At 36.7% G+C, this 26,953-nt stretch overlaps 3 protein-coding genes across 4 annotated transcripts in view; 1 reads left to right on the top strand and 2 right to left on the bottom strand.

The window, feature by feature from the left end:
- The first annotated feature begins 919 nt into the window (after positions 1-919).
- Positions 920-2,306, top strand: LOC128920294 (uncharacterized). Its single transcript, XM_054227359.1, has 3 exons — positions 920-1,135; positions 1,196-1,318; positions 1,393-2,306. The coding sequence occupies exons 1-3, from the start codon at positions 1,103-1,105 to the stop codon at positions 2,143-2,145; spliced, it is 909 nt and encodes a 302-aa protein (XP_054083334.1). The 5' UTR covers positions 920-1,102; the 3' UTR covers positions 2,146-2,306.
- Positions 2,288-3,837, bottom strand: LOC128920293 (putative nuclease HARBI1). 2 transcript variants are annotated; one of them, XM_054227357.1, is made up of 3 exons: positions 3,602-3,837; positions 3,159-3,532; positions 2,288-3,093 (listed from the first exon to the last, which is right to left on the bottom strand). In XM_054227357.1, exons 1-3 carry the CDS (start codon positions 3,774-3,776, stop codon positions 2,335-2,337), a joined length of 1,308 nt encoding a protein of 435 aa, XP_054083332.1. In that variant the 5' UTR covers positions 3,777-3,837; the 3' UTR covers positions 2,288-2,334. The 2 variants fall into 2 exon arrangements, with proteins under 2 accessions (XP_054083332.1, XP_054083333.1); XM_054227358.1 differs by having other exon boundaries at positions 3,159-3,837.
- A 4,183-nt stretch (positions 3,838-8,020) lies between these two features.
- The window catches only part of LOC105214829 (uncharacterized), a 39,417-nt gene continuing 20,484 nt past the window's right edge, over positions 8,021-26,953 (bottom strand). The window contains exons 3-12 of the mRNA XM_054227564.1: positions 25,364-25,507; positions 21,921-22,196; positions 19,331-19,591; positions 16,979-17,335; positions 16,543-16,844; positions 16,168-16,306; positions 14,187-14,462; positions 12,388-12,706; positions 11,908-12,143; positions 8,021-11,787 (exon numbers count right to left, since the gene is read on the bottom strand). Coding sequence (XP_054083539.1) covers positions 10,690-11,787; positions 11,908-12,143; positions 12,388-12,706; positions 14,187-14,462; positions 16,168-16,306; positions 16,543-16,844; positions 16,979-17,335; positions 19,331-19,591; positions 21,921-22,196; positions 25,364-25,507 — 3,408 coding nt within the window. The 3' untranslated portion in view covers positions 8,021-10,689. The remainder of the gene's footprint in view (positions 11,788-11,907; positions 12,144-12,387; positions 12,707-14,186; positions 14,463-16,167; positions 16,307-16,542; positions 16,845-16,978; positions 17,336-19,330; positions 19,592-21,920; positions 22,197-25,363; positions 25,508-26,953) is intronic.

The following is a 26,953-nucleotide window of genomic DNA, read 5'->3' as shown; positions in this document are numbered from 1 at the left end:
TAAGTGCCATAATTTGCAATTGAAATTAAGTGTTGATATGAACGCCAGTAATTTTATTTGACATATTGGTAATCGTCATAATAAAGAAACTGCAAGAATGGGATGAAATATTTCGACAAGGCGTTAGCTGTAGCACAAACACAAAGTAAAAATGTGTGACTATTCCCAGATTTAATTCTTGATGGGAATATTACTTTACACTCCTCGTTTGATGTAATTAGATATTTGTCAAATAAAACATGATATATAATTATTGATTGTGATTCGTTATATTAGTCAATTATTATGTGCTTTGATAAAGCGAAGCACAAAGCTGTGTAAGCTGACGTTGATCAACACCAAAAGCTCCGTTAGGATCGTGATGCTGGAGAAAAAAATAATGAAAAGTAAAGTTCTACTTTATGTTGATACCGCATACGACGGAATGATGGGCTGTATGTGTTATTCGACGACGTAGACATAGTTCAGCGAATAAAAAGACGGCGGCTAGGTCATGTTGTTTGAATGGACGAAAGTGCTACAGCTCTGAAAGTGCAGTACCCGCTGGTGGAAGCCGAGGAAGAGGGTTACCTCCAATTCTATAGAAGGACCAGGTGGAGAAGGACCTGGCTTCACTTGGTATTACCAATTGGAGCCAAACTGCCAAAAGGACAGATGTGTGGCGCGCAGTTGTGGACTCGCCTATAACCGCGTAAGCGGTGTCTATGCCCGTCAAGAAGAAGAAGAAGCACAACGTGGTACCTTTGAGTTTATATGAGTATTGTAAACCAATAGCTCACCTAATTGAACAATATTAACCTTTGGTAATGAATGTGTTATTGCTAATTAAGCAAGAAAACCATTTCCATTGGAAAAGGTCTTATTATACGCTCTCACTTTTTCTCACTATTTGAGTTGGACGAATACAAAACGTTAAGGGTATTCGTTTAAACGTGTAAAAGCCCCGTAAACCTCTTAAACCGTGTATATTTACGAATGCGTAAAAATCTGGCAGCAACTTATATGGAAATTCATTTAAACACATTACGCACCAATGTCAGTGTGTAAAGAACACTTGTAAATTTACGATATTGCAAAAGCAACCCTACCAAACGACCAGCTGATGAATATTATTGTGAAAATTAAAATGGAAAAGGTAAGAATGAAACTCGGAACATAAATTTTATTTAATTGTTGCAATTGTTTTATATTTCAGGATAAAAAGTTAAAGCAAAAGCGTCTACGGCTGAAACCGTCCCATCGCTGGACAGAGTCGCAGTCCCTGCAGCTGTTGCAAGCAGTATCCGACGCAATTAAAGATAGTCCAGAATCTTTTGAGGTAAGGGTTTTAGAAAAGTGAAAATGTTTAGGTACATATGTTTGTTTTAACACGAATTTACGCATATCTTCCAGAAACCGACCTCCCAAAGGTTTTACGAAAAATTGCAGCAAAATACACCGGCACTTCAATCTGTCGTTTGCGTAGCTATGAAAAGCAAAATGAGGTATCTCAAAGCGTTGTACGTTGCCGCGGCAGCCTGGAAAAACAAAACTGGGTCTGGACTACTCGCTAATGGTGACGAGTCAAGCGTATCAGCGCATGTCAACAAAATTTGTCCCAACTTTGACTTACTGGAAGTTATCTTCGGGCAACGCAAAAATGTAAATCCCGGAGTAATTTTTGAAAGCACTGACAGCATTGAAGTACTGGCTGATTCCCCTTGTGCTGATAGTTCGTTAAACGATACCATCGATTCCTACGACTTGTGTGCGCTCGATTGTGAGGATTTAGTTGACCCAATATTACCTATAAGTATAAGTAGCGATTGCAGTGCCGCCGCCGCGGCAACTTCTACACCACAAAGTTCGTTGGACTTTAGAAGTTCAACAAAAAAACCAAAAAGAAAGAGTGAAGCCCCGTTCAATAAATTGATTTTTATTCAGGAGAAAAGGTTGGAATTAGAAGTTAAGAAAATAGAATTAGAAAAAGAAAAAGAAAAGAATGAGGTCGAGTTGAAAAGAATTGAACTGAATAATCAATTAGAAATGAAAAGAATTGAAACTGAATCAGAAAAAGAAACCAAACTGGAAATTGAAAAACTGAAACTTGCTAGTGAAGAACGCATTAAAATGTTTGAAATAGAGTTAAAGTTAAAATCAAAATAAATGTGAAACTTTAAGAGATTTCACATGGTACTTTTTTCGCAAATTTAAAAGATCTCATAGCAAAATACATGTATATTTGAATGTAACTAAATGTTAATAGGCACAGAAGCACTTTTTATTTTTCTGTAAATAAAAGCATATATTAATGGATTTTAAAGATATGTAAACATGAGTTTCAATACTTTATTTTTAAGTTTCCATTAGTGATAACAATGAAAGGCGCTTAGATGCACCTTCAACTGTTGGTAAGTTTTGATCCCCAGGCTCGTCGACTTCACTGTTTTCACTAATGCTTTCTTCGTCAACATCAAAACCACCGTCGTTTTCTTTTAATATAATATTGTGCAATATCGCACAAACTAATATCCACCGGCATGCAAACTTTACCGAATTATCACTCTTTATTTGAATTTTGAGTTCTTTCAAGCTATTAAAACGTTCTTTCAATAAACCAAAGCAATGCTCAATTCTTATTCGGTACTGGCTGAACGTTCTGTTGAACAGAATTCGTTGATTCAAGGTGCCTTCCGTTGCGTTTATTCTAAAAGGAGTAATAAGGGTCGAAGTTAATTTATATGCACTGTCTGCAGCTAACCACTCTGATCCTGTTAGCATTTCAGTGGCGTTTGTGGATAGCTCGCAATTGTTGTATATCCTAGCGTCGTGAACACTACCGGGATACCCCAATACCATATGACGAATTACTAGTTTGTGGTCACACACACATTGAGCCTTAAGTGAATATATATGCTTGCGAGAAAAATATGCTTCGCAATCTACAGTGGGTTTTTCCGCCAATTTTATCTCCGTTCCATCTACGTAGCCAACACAATGTGGTAGCTCACTGAGTGTTTGAACAACTAAAGCTCTACGCTCTACAGGGTCCGGCCAAAACAGAAACTGAGTTTTCCTTTTAATAATTGCATCAAATACCCTGTTGGTCATGACCTATTGAGAAATTTAAAATACAGCTGAAACACAAATTTTAACCGATACATATGTAAATAGCTCACCTGTATTACTCCACCATCGCTAATACCAAACAAACTAGCAATTTTAGTAATTGTTGCTCCTTCTCCACATGAACCCAGTCGGTACATTACTACAGCCAATTGAATTTGGATAGGAAACTGTTTACATGAACGTGGACCATTGAACACTTCGTCATCCTTTATCAGATCAATGATAAAATCAAATGTGGTTTTGCTGACTCGCACAATTTCTCGAAACCTGTTTTCATCCAAATGCGGTAATACATCTATTAAAAAGTTGGGTGATTTTGGGACAGAATGATGAACAAATGTAGATCCATATCTAAAATATGCAGCAGCTGCCAATGCAAAGCTAAAGTCTTCCATAATTTCATCTTCCTTTTTGCGTTGGATTTCTGAAATCATTTATATATTTATGTATATATGCGCCTTTAAAAAATGTAGCATTGACGCAAAACAATTACCGTCATGTTTTCCAAACAGCTCCAACATTAACAAATCAAATACTAGTGATTTTTCGCAAAGTTGAATAAATTTTGCTTTTTCGCTAACTTTCGGCATTTTAATATTTTGACACCCAAACAGCTGTTTAATACATAAATAAGTGGCATTTACACAAAGAATTTGAAGTGCGTTCATGTAACACACTGCGTATTTGCATAAATTTATGCGATGGGTAACATTACACGTTTAAACGAATACCCTTGTTAATTATGTACGATTATTAGATTTTTTTTCTGTCATGTAAACATGTCAATAGTAATACTTTGTTCTGTAAATTGTTGAAAGAATTGAGCTTGTGAGGTAAATTGTAACAGACTTATATGTACAACCCAGAAAAATATATTTTTATACTCTCGCAACAAAAGTTGCTAAAGAGAGTATTATAGTTTTGTCCACATAACGGTTGTTTGTAAGTCCTAAAACTAAACTTAGATATAGGGTTATATGTATATACCAAAGTGATCAGGGAGTAAAGTTCAAATCCGGATGTCTGTCTGTCCGTCCGTCCGTGCAAGCTGTAACTTGAGTAAAAATTGAGATATCTTAATGAAACTTGGAACACGTATTCCTTATCACCATAAGAAGGTTAAGTTCGAAAATGGCGATAACCAAAAACACATAAAGATCTATAACTAAGCCATAAATAAAGTTATGAAAATAAAACTTGGAACATAGGATCGCATTAGAGAGGGGCACATTTGAATGTAATTTTTTTGGAAAAGTGGGAGTGACCCCGTCCCCAAATAGGTTTTTTGTATATATCTTGCAAACCAATAAAGCTATATAAACCAAACTTTCTGCAATCGTTTCTTCTAGCCGTTTCCTTATACAGTCTAAAAATGAAAGAATCGGATAATGACCACGCCCACCTCCCATACAACGGATAGGTTGAAAATGGCTAAAAGTGCGGTAACTCACTAACGAGAAACGTCAGAAACACCAAATTTTACATAAGAATTTTTTTACAAAATGGCAAATGGGCGTGGCGTCGCCCACTTATGGGTCAAAAACCATATCTCAAGAACTATTCGACCGATTTCAATGAAATTCGGTATATAACACTTTCTTGACACCCTGATGACACGGGTGGAATATGGGCGAAATCGGTTCACAACTACGTCTACTTCCCATATAACTCAATTTTGAATCCTTCTGATTCTTTCACTTTATAATGTATACATAAGGAACAGATAAAGATAGCGAAATAAAACTTTACACAAATACTGTATTTGAGCTGTGACATCACTTGAGAAAATATTGTCAAAATCGGACCATGACTTTTCAAGGCCCCTGATATCAAACATGAAGTACTCAGTGCCTAAGGGTAATTTTTCACCGAAAATATATATATATATTGCGAGAGTATAAAATGTTCGGTTGCACCCGAACTTAGTTATTTTCCTTACTTGTTATTTTCTTGTTTTAATTTTCAAATATTATGGAAATTATATGAATTAATTTAAGAAGTAAGTGACCGAAAAACAAAGTCGACTCTTTTCTACATGATATAAACTGACAATTTTCTTAAGCCTGATACATTGTAAGAAGAATTTCGTATAAAATTTGAATAATACATATTATCTCGAACTTGGATCTATACATACCGTATTGTGGAACAAGAATAAAAATTTCGTCTCTAAAGGGTGGTTGTTTGAGTAAACAGAGTTCTAAAGGGTAAGCTGTCAAATCAGCTTTATGTTTCATAAATTGATCTAACAATTCGCCGTCTAGGTCTTCTATCAATGTGTTAAATCAGTTCGGTGTAATGATTAAAAACCCTTGTTGAAACACTAAAGGCTACTTTCAAATTTGTGGGCATTCCAGTCATTATACATTATTTTGCTTGATCTCAAAAAACACCCTATATGTATTGTACAAAGTTCACCGAAATTATTTATGACCAGCAAAGGATATAATACAATAATTGTCGCATTTCATTCGCGATTCTCCTTTTCACACCGCTTTCTGCGCTAAATTACTGTTTTCGCCTTCACGTGCCGATACAGTGTACTCACACATTCACACGCACTCACTTACATATATACTATATATGTATGTGTGTCTGTATGTTTAAGTGTAAGTGCTTTAAGCCCATTTTACTTTACGGTTGCTCCTTTTCGGCGTGATTTACAGACATTTCCCAAGTGTGTCATTTCGTATATGAGTATTTTGTTGCCACTGTTGCCTGTTTTTCTCCGTTGCTTTGACTCTCACTTTCGCATTTATTTTCACTTACATTGCCGTTACAGTTGTTGTTGTTGTTCTTGTTGCGTCTGTCGCTGAACACATTCTGTTTTCCAAGTGATGTACTGCTTGTGGCAGGACTCAGCTAGCTTTTTACGGACAATTTTGTAACTTTAATTTTTGTTTAAGCTGAAATCCCTTCGAGTAATTCCAAAGAGACCGATAGTGTGTTGTGTTGCTGTTGTTGTTGTTGCTTTATGTCAACGTTGTCCATGACGTGTATTTGTTAAAGATTAAGTTTCTTAACAGTTTTCGATTTCTTTATTTCCTGTTGCTTTTCCCTACACTTTTATATTTATGCCTTTGCGACTGTCTTACAATGTAAGTTTGTGTGTGTGTGTGTGACAATCGTCTACTCTGCGTTAGATTGGCCTTTAAACTTCAGTTCTTACAAGTGGCTGCCTCACAGATTATATGTACATATGAATACATGTGTATATTCATATAGGTGTGTGTGTATGGCTGTATATCCTTAGCAGTAGCTTGGGCATTAAATTTTTATTGTAGTCTGATGTAGTTATCGGCTCATTTATATCATATTAAGCGAGCATTTTACGGTGATTTTCCGCAATAAAATTGCATTTTAAAGGAAATTCTACTTTGCTAATGATGATTGCTCTTTTAGTAGTACTTATTTTTTGTTTTCAGCGTATGCTTTTAAGTGTAGTAGAAAGGGCATTGAATCTTTATCTTTTTTAAGAGAAAAATACGATCGTTATATGTACCCTTAAAATATATGTGTTTTTAGTAGACTAATTCTGAAACATTTAACACTGAGTAAATAGAGCCCATTAAAAAATTCTCGATACAGAATTATTTTCGAAATTACAAGTTAATCGAAGTACTCGATATTGAATACCACTGGACAACATTCGGTTGAGATATGGACCAAATAATTTTTTTTATACAGCTTTATTCATATATCTTTGATTGATGATTCGAAGTAAAAATCGAAATCGAAATATTTAACTTCGTATTATGAAATTGATCTTATTGGAAACATTAGTATTAATTACATCAAGGGTCAAAGTTATTTCGAAAAAAAATGTGTTAAATAAATACTGACCCTAGAATATGTCTCGGTCGCCAAAGCTGTTTTACCTTGTATAATTTTGTGCACCGTCCTGCAGAGCATTTCAAAACATTTTTTGTTTCGATGACAGCCTTTGTACGGTAATTTGCCATACATGTCAAATACATGTGGTTCCTCTGACTGCTGGTTTGACGCCGATCCCTGTAGGAAATTATCTACTTTTATAAAATACGAATTAAAGGGTGATCCATTTCGAGGTTCCCTACTTATTTAAAGAAAAAACACAGAAAATATTTATTTAATGGATTCCGCATAGACTTTAGACTTTTCATATCCCCACAGGAAAAAGTCTAACGCTGTGATATCACTCGATCGTGGTGGCCAATCGACTGTCTTGGTGAAACCAAATGTCGCCGAGATCACGAACTTCAATTTTAGGCATCGAATAGTCGGTTATCATGGCACGATAACGGTCGCCATTGACGGTTACGTTGTTACCGGGATCGTTTTAGAAGAAATATGGACCGATGATTCCACCGGCCCACAAACCACACCAAACCGTTGTTCTTCTGGATGAAATGGCAGCTCTAATGAAATGACAAACAATACTGAACAAAAATAACATGGGTAAAACAAAAAAGGCTATTGAAAAAAGTATCTCTACTTGACCACACTATATAAAGATACGTTGCTCAAATAAAGATAGTGAAAACAAGACTCAGAACTCCAAGTAAATTTCTGATAAAAGTTCAACTGTTCCTAGATTTATACTCAATTTAATTTATCATTTCATAATTTACTCGCGAACAATGCTTATTGTTGATATACGGTCCCAATTGTTACAAAATGTGGTCGAAAATTGGGCCTCTCGGCTGGAATTATTCGAGGTCACTGTCCGAAATCGTTTTAAAAACCAAATGGCAAACCTTTACCTTTATAATAAAGCTAAATTCTTCACCATAACATTAACTCCTTTGCGTTTTATTTCATCTTAAAAACCACATGTCTAAAAAACAACCTTTAGAAACCTCATTACTTACCTCACCTGTAGGACAACCTATACAGCCACAAAATAAGAACAAATTTTATTTTCTTTTGTACATTGAGTGACTTGGTTTACTTTATTTCTAAACTTATTGCTTTATAAAGGTGTTGGTGGTGTATACATTAAAGGTGTATATAGTAATCCTATATTGTACATTGAGACCATAAAATATTTCGTTTTGAAATTTCGCATTTTTGCTTTTTTCTCTACAGTTTTTCTTATACTGTGTGTACCAGTTATTACATAAAATGTCTAGTTACTTACTTAGTATGTATCTAATTGAATCCGCTTGAGCAATGGTATTTGTTTCTTATTAGCGTTAAATCACCTATTTATTTACTTTTCATTAAATATTGCTTCCTCATACCGTAGTTGGCTCACAATGAGCGCTTAATGGTGTAAAATATTGCAAATTTAAAGTTCTACTTAAAACTAGATATTACCAATCCTAGATATGTTTTGCTACGACTATAGTACTATATCTAGACTTACTTAATCTAAATAAACCGTGAGTAGTATATTGCATGTACTTATATTCGTATATATGGAGGGACAGTTTGTACACCTAGGGATTCGAAAAGAGTTACATCACATTTAGGAATTTGTTCGATTGCTTCGAATGATATTGGTAATAGTGCACTTCAAATTGAAGTTTAGTAAAATATTGGATATACATACATATACTATATCATATTTTGCTTTATAAATAAATTTATTTAAAGATATTTTTTTTAATTCTGAGAGAGTGACAGGTTCTCTTGTCGATATCGCTTGGGCTTAAATTAAATCGTATATTTGTTGTTTTTCTTTAGAATGTGACATGGGAATGAGTCTACTATCGGTATTGGAATCTAATTTAGTATTGGTTTTTTTATAATGACTGTCTCAGTCTTTGTGGAATAATATTATTTTGAAACAAAAATCAAAAAGTGACTTGAAGAATAGGTGACAAACGACTTGTATAAATCGGATTTCCCGATTTCGCCTCCCTGTTCTAAGTGGTACTTGGTTAAAAATTTTGATGTTTCGATGAAACTGGGTATATGTATGTAAAGATATGTTGTTTCCTAATTTTGTAAGAAGAGAGAAGTTTGGTTTTGGGTGGAATTGGCCAATTGTTACCTTAAAAAGTGACTTTAATCCAAAATTTATACAATTATAAAGGGTGATACAAGTAGAGGTACTTTTTTCAATAGCATTTTTTTGAAAGATCACGCGTGAGTCGTTTTCAAAGTGGTCAACATTATTACGAAAATTCACGTTCTGTAAAGAATGAGTTTCGATCGCTGCGCTCAACTTGTCCTACGGCCTACGGACCATACTATTCGCAATACCATCTCTTATCTTGAGAACCAGCATTTATTATTGGATAATATACGACCGAATAGACTACGTACCGCACGCAGTGAAGAAAATATGGCAGCCGTAGCGGAGAGCGTATACGAAGACCGTGGATAGTCGATTCGTCCGGTTTGCAGCAATTGGGACGACTTGGCGCATTCTACGTTGAGATCTTAAATTGGTAGCATACAAAATACAGCTTGTGCATGAACTGAAATTGCTCGACGTTCCTAAGCGACATCGCGTAGCTCTATGTGCTCTAGAAAAATTCCAAGAAGATCTGACTTTTTCGAGCCAAATTCTGTTCAGCAATGAGGCTCATTTCTGGCTCAATGCGTATTTAAATGAACAGAATAGCCGCGTTTGGGACGAAGAGCAACCTGAAGAGATTCAAGAGCATCCTTTCATCTAGAAAATATAACGATTTGGTCTTCAAAAATAATGCGAACATAACCGTCATTGGCGACCGTAATTACGTCATGAAATTGAAACTCGTGATCTTGGCCGCACATCGCATCCATTCAATTTATTGAGATAATTTCACGTTTTAGGCCGATCGATTGGTCACCAAGATGGTGAAACTTTTTCCCTTGTAATCAGACCTTGCAGCAAATCATCACTCGTGTCATTCGCCAGTTACCGGCGAAATGCTCGACGAGCAATCAAAACTTGTACTCAACGGATCCGCGTCCAACATTTGAAAGAGATATTCTCTGATCATGTGATGACTAAGCGGTTTTTCATTAGTTCTCTTGAGTCTTTGTGAATATATGTATACTAATAAGACTGGGTAGCTATGTTATCTATATCAGTAATGTTCTCGGCTCGCCACACTTGGATCATTTTTAAGTCAATACGATCAAAGAGAAATACGACTTTAACAAAAGTTAAATGTAGAGTGAATCGTAGGGGTTGTACTTTTCAAAGTAAGTTAAAACAACAACATCATTCGGTATTATTTCATTAAAGTTTTTTATCGTACTTGGATATATAATTATACTAAATATGCAACTACTAAATTCTTCCTACCTAATATTCAGTTAACTGGCGCTGTTGAGTTTTTAAATTTATTTTAACTTTCTTATCATTAAAGGGTTGCTACTTACAAAGTTCATTAAAATGGTATTTTTTAATTTACTTACCTAGTTATTTACATATTTAGATGTTAAAGGATTGTCTGTGTAAAAGTATCAGGTAGAAAATTTGAAATAACTGCAATTCCTTACGGGATTTATTAACTATAAACTAACACTTCAAGAACTCTTTTACCCTAAAGGGGTAATTGACTACTGTTCGGAGTTTTCTTTCGTTCACTACTTTAGAATGCGCTCAATTTCCCACGCGTCTGTTTAACCATATAACTTTACGAAGTTTGAAAATTAAACTTAATCCATTGGTTTTGTGATTTCAATTTCGATTATATCCTCGACGTCGCCTGATGTCGGTGTACTGCTTTTTTCGCTCGGTGTCACACTAAGCGACAACTTAGATTCGGTAGTTACTTCCATAGATTTCCAATAGCCGGCACCTGTCGCACGTCCCAACGGTATACGTTCCTTCAGCGCTATGCTACTTCGATCGTCAGCCTCCTCCAATGCACCGAGACTGCTGGTAGGCACCACGCGATGCGGAAAACGCGGTGAGCAACGCGTTCGTTCGCGCATAGAGGGCTGTGGTTGTAGTATGGACGGTCGCCGATTTGCGGGCAGTTGGAAATTCACTTTAGTCTCGTGTACTTTGGTATAGCGCGCTACACCGATGCGCTCCAATTCGCTATCGTCCAGTGGCAGTATCAAACCCATATGCGTCGGCTCTTCTGGTGTTTCCGCCGATATCGTTGGTATTTGCAGAAAATTGGGGTCCGGCGTAGCGGCATCCAAATGTGTACCGCTCTTAGCGAATGACAAACGCTTCATAGCTTTGAGTGGCGCTCCATTCGACTCATTCAAACCTTCATCGTTGCGCGTTGTCTGATTGTAGATGGCATTACAGGAGGCTGCCTGTGCGGTGGGTACATGACGCGTAAAGAGTCCCATATGCGACTTAAATGCAGCACGTAAACTCTTTTGCTCCCCCAGGCTGCAACTGGAACCTTTGTTACTAGATGCTGTACGTGAAAATATCCCACGTAGACGATTGATTAGTCCGGTTTTGGTTTCCGTGGCTTGTCGGTGGGCAATACGTAGATTGTATAGGTCTTGTTCGGCCAGACAGGTGGCAGCGCTTTTACGCTCTTCCAACTGTGGCTGCGAGGCGAACGCAATGGAACGTCGCATCGATAATTGCATATACTCCGCGGAGGGCCAACTGGCGCGCGGTATCACTGGTGGCAAGACGGATAGTAAAAGATTGGGCAGTATGCCTGATATGCTTGGAGCGCGCGATTTGTTATTGCTCGGTGGTAAGGCAGGGAAAACGGGTGGAAAAGTTGGTGAAGATTGATGCATAAATATAGATGTGTCGCTGGTCACTGTTAACTCAGGCTGTGCGATTAAGTATAAGAGATGGGACAGAGCTCACATATTATCATAGGTTCATATTTTAGAAAGGGTGTTTATATTAAAATTGAAGTTTAGAATTACATAAGACTTTTGTAAACTCACCCTTTGTTGTCCTGCGACTAATGAGGAAGAAGACGTAGCTGATGATGTCGTGCCAAATTCAAGCATACGCTCCAACTTTCGTATTTCTTGGTCTAGCGCGGCTATTTCTTTCTTATAAACACGATTTTGTACTTCCACCCGGTATTGTAGCTCTCGCCTGTCATCTATCACAAATCGCCGCGTGTTGCACTCCATCTTTAAACCCATGCTGTGGATCACTGGATCGACTATAACATCTGCACAAAAAAAAAAATAATAACTTGAGTTTGAGTTGGAGTTCTTTTTGATGTTAAAAACAATATGGAAATCCTAAGAAATTTGGTATGATAATATAGTATTAAGCTCGCAAAATAAGTTCGGTATAATGAAAAATACGTTCCTGATTCTTAGCGAAGGAACTAGTTGTTCCACAACCTATACAAACTAAGTTTATCTTGTATCGAAACTAAAATTTTTTGAAAATTTCTACTCAATACTTACTTCGTCCCCAAATATCATAGAGTTTTGGTATAAATGACAAACACAATGTTGCCGTTGTTGATGCCAGTATCAGTGAAGTTATAGTTATGAACGCTAGTGTCACACGTTCTGAAATCAAGTTTGCCAAAACCACAACAATAGCGCTGGTAATTACTACTAAATACACAGATACGCCGATATATTGCGAATCGTTGAGCGCTGGTATGGTCACGTGACGAGTTTCCCACGCCATATAAACGCCGACAACAAGCAGGAGGCCCTTGTAGGCATACAAGGCGCCCAGCCAAATTTGAGTGTGTTGCGAACGGCAAACTTCGACCTGTTTTGATGGAAAGTTGGAGTTTTATTGTTTGTTATAATGTTTTTTTGCTAAAAGTAGGCTATAAAATAAATAATTATAATAAATTAAGTAATAATGATTGGTCTTTAAGATATTTGCTACATCAAATGCAACTGTTTGAGAGAGTCTTCTTTGCAAAATTGCTCTTGAAATGCAGATGATTATTTCTAATGTTTTTTTTTAGTTCAGAATCTACTTGCTCCGACTTGTGTGGGTACCCGGTCACCACGGAATCGCTGGAAACTGCATAGCGGACCAACTTGCAAAAGCGGGAGCGAGGTCTTTTTGAATCGCGGTGGACCGCGATGAGGAAGGCTTACTCTCCACTAAGAACAAATGCGGTGAGATTGGGTATCAAATCTGTCGCCATTTCCCAAGGCGGCTGGAGGAAGGCCAAGAGGAATTATCCAAGTACTTCCTCCTTCATTGTCCAGCATTGACCAGACTAAGGTTAAAACAACTGGGTAGGGCACACCGTCGCCGAACCCAGCAAAGTGACTGGAATCTACATAATCCGGACTTTGATTTAGAGCCCAAGCCCTTTGTCGTATTTGAGTGACACGTAGGACCGTCGCAGCTGTCTAAGTGTGACTCTCTGCAGTTGTGGAAATCCCTTGACCTAACCTAACCTTTCCATTCCAGAAGATATTTGCTTGGGGAAAACCTCATCTGAACTCAACTATTAGTATTTGCACTAAATCAGTTACAGTTGGAGCCAAGAGGTTGGCTAGATTGATATTGAACTCGTTAGGTATGATATAATAATAATTGTCGTGAAGTTAGGCAGCATGATCTTGAACTTTCTTTGGTGTGAAGGTTTGTTTGTGTACTGGTAAGTGCGACTTGAAAATTAATGTTCTGAGATCATCTGTTGAGTTTCAGTAAGCCTATCAACGAAGAATATTGATCTTACTTTATTTAGTTTATACCATTCCTTCACGGTTCTCTACCTTTACCCATCTTATATATTATGTTTCAAGAATGAATTGTTCTCAAGAAGATCTATCTGAAATGCCTACATTTTCACAATACTTTTCTTGTCATTTCTAATCACATGTTAACCTCAATCATAAATCCTGTTGACTTCTTGCTTGTGCCCCCTAATAACTATTCCCTCGCTTTACTTACTACCTAACGGGCCACAGTGCTCTGAGCACCATTGCTGTAACTGTACTTAAACTAACCTAATAATGCAAATGTGGCATTAGATATCAGAATTGGAAACATCTTGAGTAATTTACAGGCAATTAGCAAAAGCTTAGCAGCCATTCATGCCAATAACACGAATAATATAGCATATATACATACACTATTAGTAATTGCTATTTCTCAGACGCTTGACTATAAATATATATACCAAGTTTACTCACACAAATATATACATATATATGGGTGCCTATGTGTAAATATGTATTTGCGTAAAAACCCAAAATATGTCTGCAACTTTGAACATAATCACCTGTGGCTGATAGACGACGCTACGGTCAATGCTGCTGATTTCCAACGTCAAATTCTGTAAATGCCGCTCCATCGGATCGACGAACACCCAGAGGGTGACGAGCAACGCGTCGACCACCAACAGTATACAAACCAACATTATAAGTTGTGCGTCCTGCAGCATTTTATCCTTGAATACGCTGCCGGTGCGTGTGAAAATGCGATGAACGCGATATGTTTTGGCAAACATCGAACCGAATGCCAGCGAAAAGCCGGCGCAGAGCAAATAGACACGTGCCTGCAAAAGGTGGGCGTGAGAGGAGTGGCATTAAATAAAATGTTTGTGAATGTCAGTGGAAAAATATGTAAAAATGTATGAACAACGAATTGCCACAAATTTGTTGTCACCGTCCCTCAAATTATGCAAATTAAAATTTGACATTGTCTGCGACACTTTCACTTTTGCGGGCGTGAATTTATGTGTGTGTGTGTGAGTGTTGGTGTTTGCAAACAATTGCCGTGAATTCAGTTATTCAACTATGCAAATTAGGCCGATGGTGTGTCTTGTTGTCACAGTTTTGCATAAAAATTTATTAACATGAAAATAAATCTCTCAAATTTGGCTGGAGAATTTAAATCCGGATATAAGTTAAATTTTCGGTAATAATTATAAATTTGCATTGTGGTTTTGTGCCTCGAGTGTGTTTTCAAATTGTTTATAAAAGTTAAATGAAACAAAAAGTGGTCCTGAAAATAATACGAGGTATTCTATAAATTAAGAAATATCTGTTGAAAGAGTAAAAAGTTCCTTAAAATAATATAAAATGTCGGATACTTTACCGGTTTGTGGATTTTAAGATCAAAAATTTCGGAAGCAGGCACCAACTGGGGTTATTAATAATTGGAAAGTCTATACCCAAGAGAGATTAGTTGTTTTTCGTGGTAAAGACCTAAATTGAGTAATTCAGCAATATATCTGATAAAATGAAAAATCTGTCCATTCTAGATTTTGTGGAAGATATGGACTAGAAAAGACGTTCCAGTGAAAACGAGCTGTTTGGTCGATTCTAAGTTGTATATATACTTGCAAAATAATGTTTAATTATTTCTACTTAATACTTATTTCGTCTTACGAGATCGTGAGGAGATCGAAACCAAATAGGTCTCAGCGAAAGATCGAAGTTATATCAAAAAATTCTTCAAATATATTTCTAATTGGAAATCACATTTTTATATCTACATCCAAGTTGTTTTTTGTGAAGTGAAATATATTTTTGATATCTAAAAAGTTGGTTTTTTGGATATTTCGTATACATATATCATCGGGGCACTCGGACCAGCTCTGTTAGTTAGTTATTATTTTTACGAGTATTTTGTTTTTGTAAAATTAATAAATTATCGTTCTACCTAAATCCTATATTATATCTTTTTAGGAAAATAGGCGTGGTTGTAAACCGATTTCTTCCATTTTCAAAATATAGCTAATATTGGATGCCACGAAAATGTTACGAACCGAATTTCGTTGGAATTGGTCGAGTAGTCTCTGTGAGTAGTCTCTGTGATATTGGATTTTGTATAGAAATACTGTACGATTTTTACCATGAAATTTAAGATTTCTGGTGCTTTTCCTTACTTCATTAATTTTTTTTAGTAGTTTTCAACATAATCTTTGTATGACAGGTAGGCATGGCTGGCTGTATAAGGAAGTGCCTAAAGGAAATAACTCTAGAGAGTTTGGTTGATATAGGTTTAGTATAATAGTATACGAGATATGAAAAAAAATACTAACATCCACTATCTAGGAAATCAAGGGAATGTAATAATAAACCGACAAAATAATAATAATAGAAAAGGGAGCATAAACTATAAGCAACTCACTGGCGCTGGAACATACATACATATTTTCATAGATTCTGGTAAATAGTAGGTACTTAAATTTTCATGTCTTAGTTAAATTTTCGAAATACATAAAATTTGTCAGACATTTATCCTACAATACTTACCGTGCAAACATTGGAATAGGAACTCTCCGGTGTGAGTAACGTGGAATAATCCAGTCCGAGCAAAATTACGGCAACATACACACAAACGCAACCAACTGCAGAAATATTACTCAGTTTAGGGCTGGAGAGCTTAATTGCTCTTTATCAAAGAAGCATTTATTTGTGTAGAAAAAAAGTGAAAAGAAAAACAAAAAAGACCGAAAAGTTAGTGAGCTTTGTTGAAGTGGGTAGCACTTTCTACGAAATGGTTCAAATATAAGCTTGTGTCAAGCACTTAGTTGACAACTCAACTTGCACTCTCATATTTGCCATTTTGCAGTGCACTTGCAGTTTGCCAAACTATCCGAGCGTTTAAGTTTACAATTGGATACTTACTTCATTTTTCGAAAGTGCAATGTGAAGGCGAGAAACGCTATGGCCAATATGATGCCGACAACCGATAGCGTGGCTATCGTATAGAAGGCGCTCGTTGCGATGGTGGCGACGCGCACTTTGAATATACGTCTGGCGATGGGCACTTGACCGCTATGCCAGCGCACCGTACGGCAGTGGGGGCAGTGAAAGTCCAAACGACTGGCGGCCGGGTAATAGAGGGCAATCAGTGCGAGTGTGCCGTTTTGTATTTGATAGAAGGCGGTGGTGCCAATACGATCCGGCCCACTAAAGGAAACGGGACCCTGTTTTCAGTAAGGGAAAGAAAGTGAAACGAAATACAATTATGAAAAAATACAGCAGAAGAATATAATTTCTGCTTGTTTACACACCATGTCAAAAAATCTTAAGCAAAACTCTCAACGTGCACTTCACTTACCGACACTCCCAGAAAATCCAATTTCGCCATCTGCTGAAGGAATTCCCGTGCCATATCCGCTCGCACATAATCGAATTGATTGAGTTTTGATTGCATGCCCAACTTATGCCAGCGTTCTTCAGCAGCTCGTAACGCTAAAGCGATTGCCCAAACGGCGTCATAAGTTTGAGGTGCATAAGTCGATACAGCTACAGCGTTTAGGGTGGGTATGTCGTTGGTGTTCAACGCTTTGTCTCTTAATGAAGTTGTTTTATGAGTTCGTGCCGCATTCGATTTTCGTTTGCCATTATCAACATTGCCATTATCAAGTAGACCGTTTGCTCTTCGACGCAATTCGGTCAGGAACATCTCATTGTTCTAGAGAAAGGAAGGAGAAGAAAGAAAGAGAAAGTTTTCGAATAAAACTGTTGAAATCAAGCAATTGATTTTGAAAGTTAAATCATATTGGAAACGGTAACATTTACTCAAACTAGAGTTATGATATCGTTAATTTTATGGAATTTAATTTGAAGCCAAAACACATGAAAAAATTTCTTAAAAACTATCTATACTCTTGACGGATCGTCAAGACTCCTGTGTTTCGACAAAGCGCTTGGACTCTATTGTAAAGTTCTTAAGTCGGCTGATGTCGATTACAGTCACTTCGTTGGGTTCGCCGAAGTTTTGCCTACGCAGGTGTTTAACCTTAGTCTAGCGAATACTGGACAATGAAGAAGGAAATGCTTGGATAATTTCTCTTCGCATTCCTCCAAGCAGCTTTGGCAGCTGGCGTCTGGCTTGATACCAAACTATAGATACTTTATTTGATTGAATTTTACTCATTTGTTTCTGTATAACTATAAAAAATGCCAGATTTGTAGGCTAAAATACGTTTAGTATTTTCTTCAAAGAGGTTTAAGCTTTCATTTACTATCTGTTTATATAGCAATTTTGTTATATTTTGTAGTTATTCAATAGAACCTAAATATAATTGTTCAAACAGATAGAGAACTTCAAACTAACTGACCTGGACTTTCAGGCTGTGATTACGGGTGTAACGGAAAGTGTTCAACAGAGACCCGATTCCCTATCTATCACTTTTGTCACTTGGGAATTTGAGGGAGCCTAATTGCCTAGACTTAGCACCTTTTCTTATACCAAGCTAAAGAGAGAGGGCTCATACCATTGTTAAGCATATGATTTAGGTTAGGTTGATTTAGATTTAGATTCGAAAATGTGGATCAATTCCCTAGTCGTCAGTCAGTTAAGGGCTCGAGATCAATATTGGAGTACGTAAAATTTTTTTAGAGGAATGTTGATTGTGTTTTGACAGAAATTGGGTTGCTATGGTGGAATATGGTGAGTTCTTGAATGCTCAGTTGCCTATTATTGGCTCAACTTCGAGGGCTTAAGTGGAGCTCGAATATCATTTCAACCAATCATTCAACCATTAGACTCATTATATATACACTATTCAATGATATTCTCTTAAAACAGTTTCGAAAAAGGAATAAAAAATTCCAACAGAAATAAAAGTAGTCGATCTGGATATTCTCCTTGAAATTAGGTATGAAAATAGTGAAGTTTGGTTGTGGTTGTACAGTTTGTGAGAGAATTTAATGTATATTTTTGACCGAACCAAGGTTTAACTTATATGTCTTTTTCTTTAAATAATGCTGGAATTCGTCTCAAATTTTTATTTGGAAAGCTCTTTAATGTCTTTCAATTGTAAATTATATCCTTTCTTGATTGTATCCAGACAAATAGTGTAAACGAATGTTTATTTTTCATTTCCAAAACAATGAGTTTAAACACGTTTAATTTTTACAACAATTCACTAACTATTTAAATAAATTCATTGAGCGAATTTATTTGCTGTGATCAAATTTATTTCATTGCTAAATAAATACATTTCGCATTTCAATTCACATTTAGCACAAATCCATTTGCCACCACGAAATAGTCTAATCAAATAAATCATTTTTCATGCCGACAAAGTCGCTGACCAATCTGCCATAAAGTAAACAATCAAACAAACAAACAAGTAAGCAAACAAACAATGGGCAAATCAACATGGCAAAACCGATAAATCGACGAATTGACGTACAGACAGACGCACACACATACATACATACAAACCAGTCAACACAATTTGCAAGCAAATAAAAGCAAACACATGCTTCCTAGGCATCCCACGACACGCAAATGCATACAGTTTTGTCAGCAATATGACATCCCATCAAATCTCCACAACACCCACTTGTACTAAAGCCGTATTTACAGCTGTTGTAAAACGAGAAATCTCTTTTTATTCGTTCTTTTTTTTCCATATTAAATATCATTAAATAGTAGTATTATTATTCATCGACTTACCAATCCACTGTAGCTGGTCTTATTCCCCACAATCCTATTGTGACTGGCAATGATAATCAAATTCTCGACGGCATCCTGCAGTTCCTTCGGCGTACAATGGGTGCCCGTGGCCGAGATGTCGTTCCACCATGGCGCGCCCATGCTCTCGTGCAATATCCAGGCATAATCCGCACCGAACATGCGTAGCCGAAACGCTTCGCAAAGCACTTGTGGCGCTAAATCCTGGGAGAAGCTGCCGATAATAATGCGCGTATCCGTTTCCTTTGCGAGTGTCGAAGATGTGTCGTTTCGTAAGCGGTTGGCAATTGTCGGCGGGTGGGCACCAATTGTCGATACGTTCGTTTAGCGAAAATGCGGTCAGCGTTTTGTGAAAATAGTTGAATAAGAAAATTGATATAAAAGAAAATGAGTAAAGTATATACATATATAAACATTATATAGTCGTATATTTTTTATTTCAGTAATGCAGTTGAATGAGGAAAGTTGGCGCATGAACAATTATGTGTTGGAATTGCTTGCATTTACGACAGTTCAATCGATTTTATGTCGCGCCTTTGCATTTGTTATGAGTTCATTTGCTCCGTGCTGTCAAGAAATTTATTGTTGGACCTTGTTTAATAATTAGATCTGCTTTATTGAAGGAAATTAGCGCAAGAGCGTGGGAAGTTAAGCTTTTGAGGTTAACTCAAACTTATTTAGTTTTTCTAATATGCAGAGTTCAAAATTATTGAAAGAAGATATAATTTTGACTCCACGCGTTGGCTCTTAGTTTTGCAGCACACGGGTTATAAAGGTTCAAATCAATATTTTAATGTGTGGTGCTTATATTATTCCACAATTATTTCAATACCGAAAGGAACTTTTGACCTGTTGAAGACAAAGTCAAATATTGGAATTTTTGAATTATCTGAACATATAGCCCCATATAAGGGTCTAGCACCTGATATGTCGCTAGATCCTTATGGCCCAAAGTAAATCTTAAGCGGTCAAGGGAACTCTTCGTCCTCAGCAAAGTCAATCTTACCTTAGTCATATGAGTTCTAACTGGTCTTTGTCCCATCGGGATTCACATGGTCAAACTAAAAATTTTACCGGATGCTAGAGCTGAAGAAGCTACTTGGAAGAGGATGAGGTAAAATCTTCCCAACATTTCTTTTTGGAATACCCGTCTTTACGAGATCTAGGCAGAAGTTCCTTGGATCTCACTTTTTTGGGTATCCTCTCGAATTGACGTACATTTATAACCTCTGCAGATTTTTGGTACTAACTAGGCGCTTTGTCGATTCTTAAATTTAAGTAAGTGGGTTGAATTTTATGGCATCCTTAATATTCTAAGTATATTTTCCCTATTAACGGAACTGCCTTCGTTCCTAGCCTAACCTAAACTGTACCATTGTGAATGGTTAAGAATTGCCTTCTGTAATGAAAAAAGAAATATTTTGTATTGATTTAAAAAAAAAACTTCACACTATATTTGTATTAACTGAGTTTTGCTTTGAAAGTAAGAGGTTACGACAATTTTTTCGGTAAAGAAAGAAACATTTCTCCATCATAAACAGAAGCACAAGAACAATTTTGGTATGGCGTAGTGTTGCATCTCAAGTGCTGTCAGTATTTTTAAACAAGTTAACAACGCTTAACAAGAAAATGCGTCTGTTTTATAAATAATCTTTCCACACAACAAATCATCTTCACCTAAAAGGCCCATTTATGGATTAACGGGTTCAGAAAAAAGAAAAATTTTCATATTTTGTGGACGCACAATTTGTAAAGCACCTTCAGATTCATTTGGATCCATAGGATTCATAACAAGTAACAAAGAGGTGAAAAGTGCATCTCTTCTTGGTTCTCAATTTCAATATTAATTAACTAAGTTCTAAAATTTTCCGTAAGGATAGTACCTGAGATCATATATCATTACTAATTGCTCAATTAGGTTATTTGATTTGACTCGTCTGTATTACTTTGTATGAGACAGGTCGTGTAAAGGGCTATTCTGATAAAAAAAGTTATGACAAACCAGTCGGAAACTATTAATTGGTCTTAACTGTTGTGCTAGAAAGAAATTTGCAAGCCCATATTATCATATGTGTATAAACCTTGAAAAAAAATGAAAACCTTAAATTAATTTTGGCTTAACTTGCGATAGCGTTCGGTTCATATATTGTATTATATTTAGAAATTAATTAAAGAATAATATGTTCTGATTCTTCCTCTAAAATCTTCTTCATATGCCGTACCATTGAGATCATAATTTCAAGATTCAGGTATGAGCTCGTTTGGAAAAATACTAATTACAAATTGCTTTTAATCCTCGAGTGTATTTGAAAAAGCTTTCAGCCATTCAGTGAACACGAGTGTGCTAAAATATAAATGCTATAATATATAAATATACACCTTTACATATACTATAAAGATAAGCCTATCCAACCAAAAGAAGCCCAGAAATCAAAACCAAAGTTGATGCGCTTATGAGCATTAATACCACATAAAATATATATAACGGTATATGTATGGGCACAAATTTGTGCCGTTGATTTATGTACATACAGTTATAAATGTACGTATGTTTGTTGATAAATCTACCTACTCTTAGCAGTAATAGTTGCTCCTTGAAATCCGTCGCTGCAAATGTAATCGTTGCCGCACAGGAGATATTTGCCGCCTCCAGTTCGGTTACTAAATCATTGACAGCCAATGAGTGGACTTCTTCGTTTTGGGAAAATGTGGTTACGGTATCCCAACCGAAGAAGCGTATGAAAGCAATACGCGCGGGATTGTGCGATGAGTCTGGTGCGACGGTGCGGTAAAAGTTCGGAAATTCCTTGCGGTCGCTCAGCGCTGGTGAAGTGGAACCAAACGAAACCTGTGGGCATAAATAACGACCAAAAGGACTTTACGTTAGACTTTAATACATACATATGCCGATATTTCTTTCTTAGTAATTTGCATCCTGCATGTGTGCGTGTGTGGGAATACGGTGAGGTTACTGTTCATAAATATGTGTTTGTATGTGAAAATGCCAATCATATTGTGGCCTTGGGGCAGTCAATTTTTCAAATTGATATATTCGTACATATGTATGTATTATATATTTGTTTTCTGTGGTTTCTTTTTCAATTTTTCAACAAGTTGGTTAGTTCGCTTTTGTGTCAAATTGTAATTTGACAGATTGCATGAATCAAGAGAGAGTTCTTTTCTATAAAAATTAGGTCAAGTTTGCAAAGTGGTATTATAATATTTTAAATCGATCCAATGTTTTATGTTAAAATAAGAAAATAAGGATAGATTGATTGTTGAGGGTTTGAATTATATTTAGAATATATGTTATGAGACTGATGACTGTGCCACTCTGTTAAGGACTGTGATATCCCAAAAGAAGTGTTTTGAAAAGTATATATCGAAATCGAATAAAAAATTATTACATTCACTTATTCTCAAATTTCTCTGTCTTAAGAAATATCTATTTATTGAATAATGAATGGCTTCTCACTAATTTTAACTTGTCACATACATACATTTATTCTGTTCCCAAGAATTATTACACTTAAAATTCAACTTTTCTGTACCGATTTCATTTATCATATAAGTTTTTAGATTAATTGAGCTCAACAGCAAACTATATAATGCAATGATATATTTTATACACATTTGCTAACATACATATATGGCATGTAGCCTGCTGCTTTAAAGAGCTCTGCAAAAAACTAGAAGAAAACCCATGGGAGGATGCCTATAAGATAGTAATGACAAAAGTTAGAAGCCGCAAGGGACAAAACCCAACATGCCCTAAACTACTTAAGACTGTAGTACAAACTCTATTCCCCACGCAAACTCCACATGAATGGCATAACGAGGGAACTGAAATAACAGGAATACCAATAGTCACCGGAAAAGACGTAGTTGAAGCAGCAGAAAGATTCGCCAGCAACAAGGCACCTGGATTAGATGGCATTCCAAACAAAGCTCTAAAGATCGCCATTAAACACAACTCCGCCCCTTTCACGGAGGTGTTTTCGCAGTGTGTACGAGAGGGTGTTTTCCCAAAAATATGGAAGAAGCAGCGATTGGTCCTCCTCCAGAAACCAAGCAAGCCAGCCGGAGAGCCAAGCTCATACCGACCGCTATGCATGCTGGACACAATGGGAAAAATATTAGAACGAATAATATGTGTTCGACTGGAGCAACATCTAGAAAATGAATTACCGGGTTTGGCAGACAATCAGTATGGTTTCCGAAGACGAAGGTCGACAATAGATGCAATCCAGAAAGTAACTGATGTCGCAAGCAGAGCCATTGAAGGAACCAGATGGATGTATGGCTCTAAAAAATACTGTGCGGTGGTAACGTTCGACGTGAAGAATGCCTTCAATTCGGCCTACTGGCCTCACATCATAAAAGCTCTCGAACTAAAAAAAACGCCGTTATATCTAGTAAAGATTGTGTCAAATTACCTGTACAATAGAATGCTATTATATGATACTGATGAAGGACCACAAAACTACGCAGTGACGGGTGGAGTACCCCAAGGTTCAGTCTTAGGTCCATTACTTTGGAATATACTTTACGATGGAGTGCTGCGCCTCCCCCTACCAAAGGAGGTACAAATAATCGGATATGCTGATGACATAGCAGAGACGGTGGTGGCAAAAGAAATCACCCAAATAGAGCATATATGCAATGAGACCGCGGCTAAAATAAAAGAATGGCTAACAGAAACTAAACTACAACTAGCAGGACAAAAAACAGAAGCTGTGCTAATTACAAGTAGGAAAAAGCTAGAGACTGCTACGCTAAATATTGACGGGTACAATATAACCACACAGCAGTCCCTGAAATATCTGGGGGTGATGTTAGATGTGAGACTAAACTATAAGACCCATATTGACAAGGCTTGTGAAAAAGCGGCAAGGATTACGGCTGCACTATCCAGACTAATGGCTAACATTGGTGGACCGAGCCAGAGTAGACGAGCACTCTTAGCCAAAGTGAGTCAGTCGGTACTAATGTATGCGGCACCTATATGGGGACCTGCACTGCAGCATAAATCATACGCTGAAAAGGCAAAATCTGTAATGAGGTTAAGTGCAATTAGAGTTTCCTGTGCGTTTCGGACTGTATCACACGAGGCGGTCGGAGTTATAGCTGGTATCATGCCACCAGACATTGCAGCGATGGAACAAAAAAGAATTTTTGACAAAATGAAAAGTACGGAGAGACGCCTGACAACAGAAGAGAGAAATGACGAAAGGCAAAAGAGCCTAAATGAATGGCAGAAACGCTGGGACGAGACGACAAAAGGTAGATGGACATATAGGCTTATCAAAAACATTCAAAAGTTGGTAGAAAGACAGCATGGTGAAACAGACTACTACTTGACGCAGTTCCTGACTGGACACGGCGGTTTTAGAGAATACCTACAAAAGTATGGACATGACGATGCATCTGAATGCTCCCTCTGTGACAATAGATGCGAAAACGCATTACATGTATTCTTTGAGTGTCCTCGTTTTGAATGTGAAAGAACGGAACTGGAGAAACCACTAAAGGAACGCCTCACACCAGGAAATATAGTGGTGCACATGATCCAATCACCAAATGTATGGAATCAAGTAAGAGCATGGTCCGCGAGAGCTCTAACAGAGCTAAGAAAGAATGAGTGGCAACATAGCAGCGAAAGGAGGATGACGAGTGACCAGTAGACCAAATTGGATTGGAGATGAGCAAATTGGCTAAAGCTTACCCTTGTGAGGAAATACCTAGCGGTGGTACCGCAAGGGAGAATAAAGAGCTATAGAAGACGGAGTTTAGGGTTTAGTACGTAGGCGTCCCTCTTCGCAAGTCCTGCAAAACTTAGAGTTGCTGGGCGTGACCCCAAAACTGGTGTATCTTAAGCGAATGGGATGAATCGTGCATGCCGTATACTATTTAATACGGTATCTTTTGAAGATTGCCCCTCCGACAAAAAAAAAAAAAAAAAAAAATATATGGCATGTATGTATAGTGTAGGTATATTGCTTCAAGATTACTTACCTGCACAATACTCCAGTGCGGCACCACTTTGGCTAAGCTTTCAGTCACCTCCGAACAGGCGGAGCCCAACAGCATAATCATACGTGTGTCAGGCTGTGTGTAGATGGCATGGAAAAATCTATCAACTCCAACACCGGGATCACACTAAGCCAGACGGTTAAGCATTCAGATAGAAAATCCAAAGGTAAATATATAATAATATAATAATATATTATTTATACAACTACATTTGTATATAGTTACATAAGAAGGCGGATTATGATAAGTGTTTATTTTTTATGTTTAGTGGAAAATGTTGCAATTTCGTGTTGACTTTTATATATTCGGTGAAATAAAATTATAAAAAAAAAAATTATTCCCATTTAAGCAACTAAATTTGAAATATTTTTGGTAAAAAAGTACTCAAGTACAAATATTTGTAGATTTAACTGCAGATATTTTCAGCATGCCACGCTTTAAGCGTCCAAAAGTTCGTTAAAGAAATTCTGCTGAGGCTGGATTACATTGTGTCCCCATGAATATTTTATATAGTTTTGTGCATTAAAGTCGAAACGAGCTTTCCTTTCATTAGGTATGGATATGCTTAGGTCCTTCCACATATAAGCATATGTAGCCACTTACATGTATAAGTAAAGATACTGCTACGTGTGAGTATATTTATAGTTCCTTAGAGCACATGCTATATACTAGCAGCCGTATGGTAAGACATTTCAACATATACAGGTGTTATGGTGTACAAATACAAGTAGTATAACATAGATATCTCCACCTCCCAACAAATTTGGGTATTAATGCAAAATTGTGCACGCACAAATTGCGTTTAAGTCGCTTGACTGAGATTTTCCTCCCCTAATAGATGTACTATAGTGTTGTTCAAAATATATGCAATCTTTAAGAGATTATTTGTTGTTCTTATTGTCAACTTAAGAATCAAGAGTAACACTATGAATGTATGCATGTATTCTTTGACATACTAGAAGTACTATATATTTATATACTTTAGCATCTAGTTTTCACGCATTTTGGAAATTATTTTTCAATTTTGGAATCAAGAAGTAACACTATCAACTTAAGAATCAAGAGTAACACTATGAATGTATGCATGTATTCTTTGACATACTAGAAGTACTATATATTTATATACTTTAGCATCTAGTTTTCACGCATTTTGGAAATTATTTTTCAATTTTGGCTTTACAATCTACTTAAGAGTTCATCTCTTTCCATAAATGTTTCATATGCTGCGGGTGTGCCGATCTGGCACATAAACACGATTTGAGCAAAAATATAACTCCACCCATAGGTTTTAGTATTCAAATAAACACATTCCGGGTTTCAATAACACTATCTTGAATATTTATTAAAAATTTGTTACTATGATTTTGGAATCTTCAGGATTAAAATATATACACAAACTTGACTAAAACTGAGTGTTGTTTGAAGATAATCTATATCAATATCGAATAATCGATATTTTCACAAGGTGGATTTTGGGATTCTAAAACCGATTATGAAGTAAGTGAGTGGATTAATTTTTCTACGAAGACATATACTGAACGACTGCCATTTCAGCTTGGTTTGTTCTGTGTT

This window comes from Zeugodacus cucurbitae, chromosome 3, assembly GCF_028554725.1.
Source record: "Zeugodacus cucurbitae isolate PBARC_wt_2022May chromosome 3, idZeuCucr1.2, whole genome shotgun sequence".
NCBI lineage: Eukaryota > Metazoa > Arthropoda > Insecta > Diptera > Tephritidae > Zeugodacus > Zeugodacus cucurbitae.
This window is presented reverse-complemented; position numbering and strand designations above follow the sequence as displayed.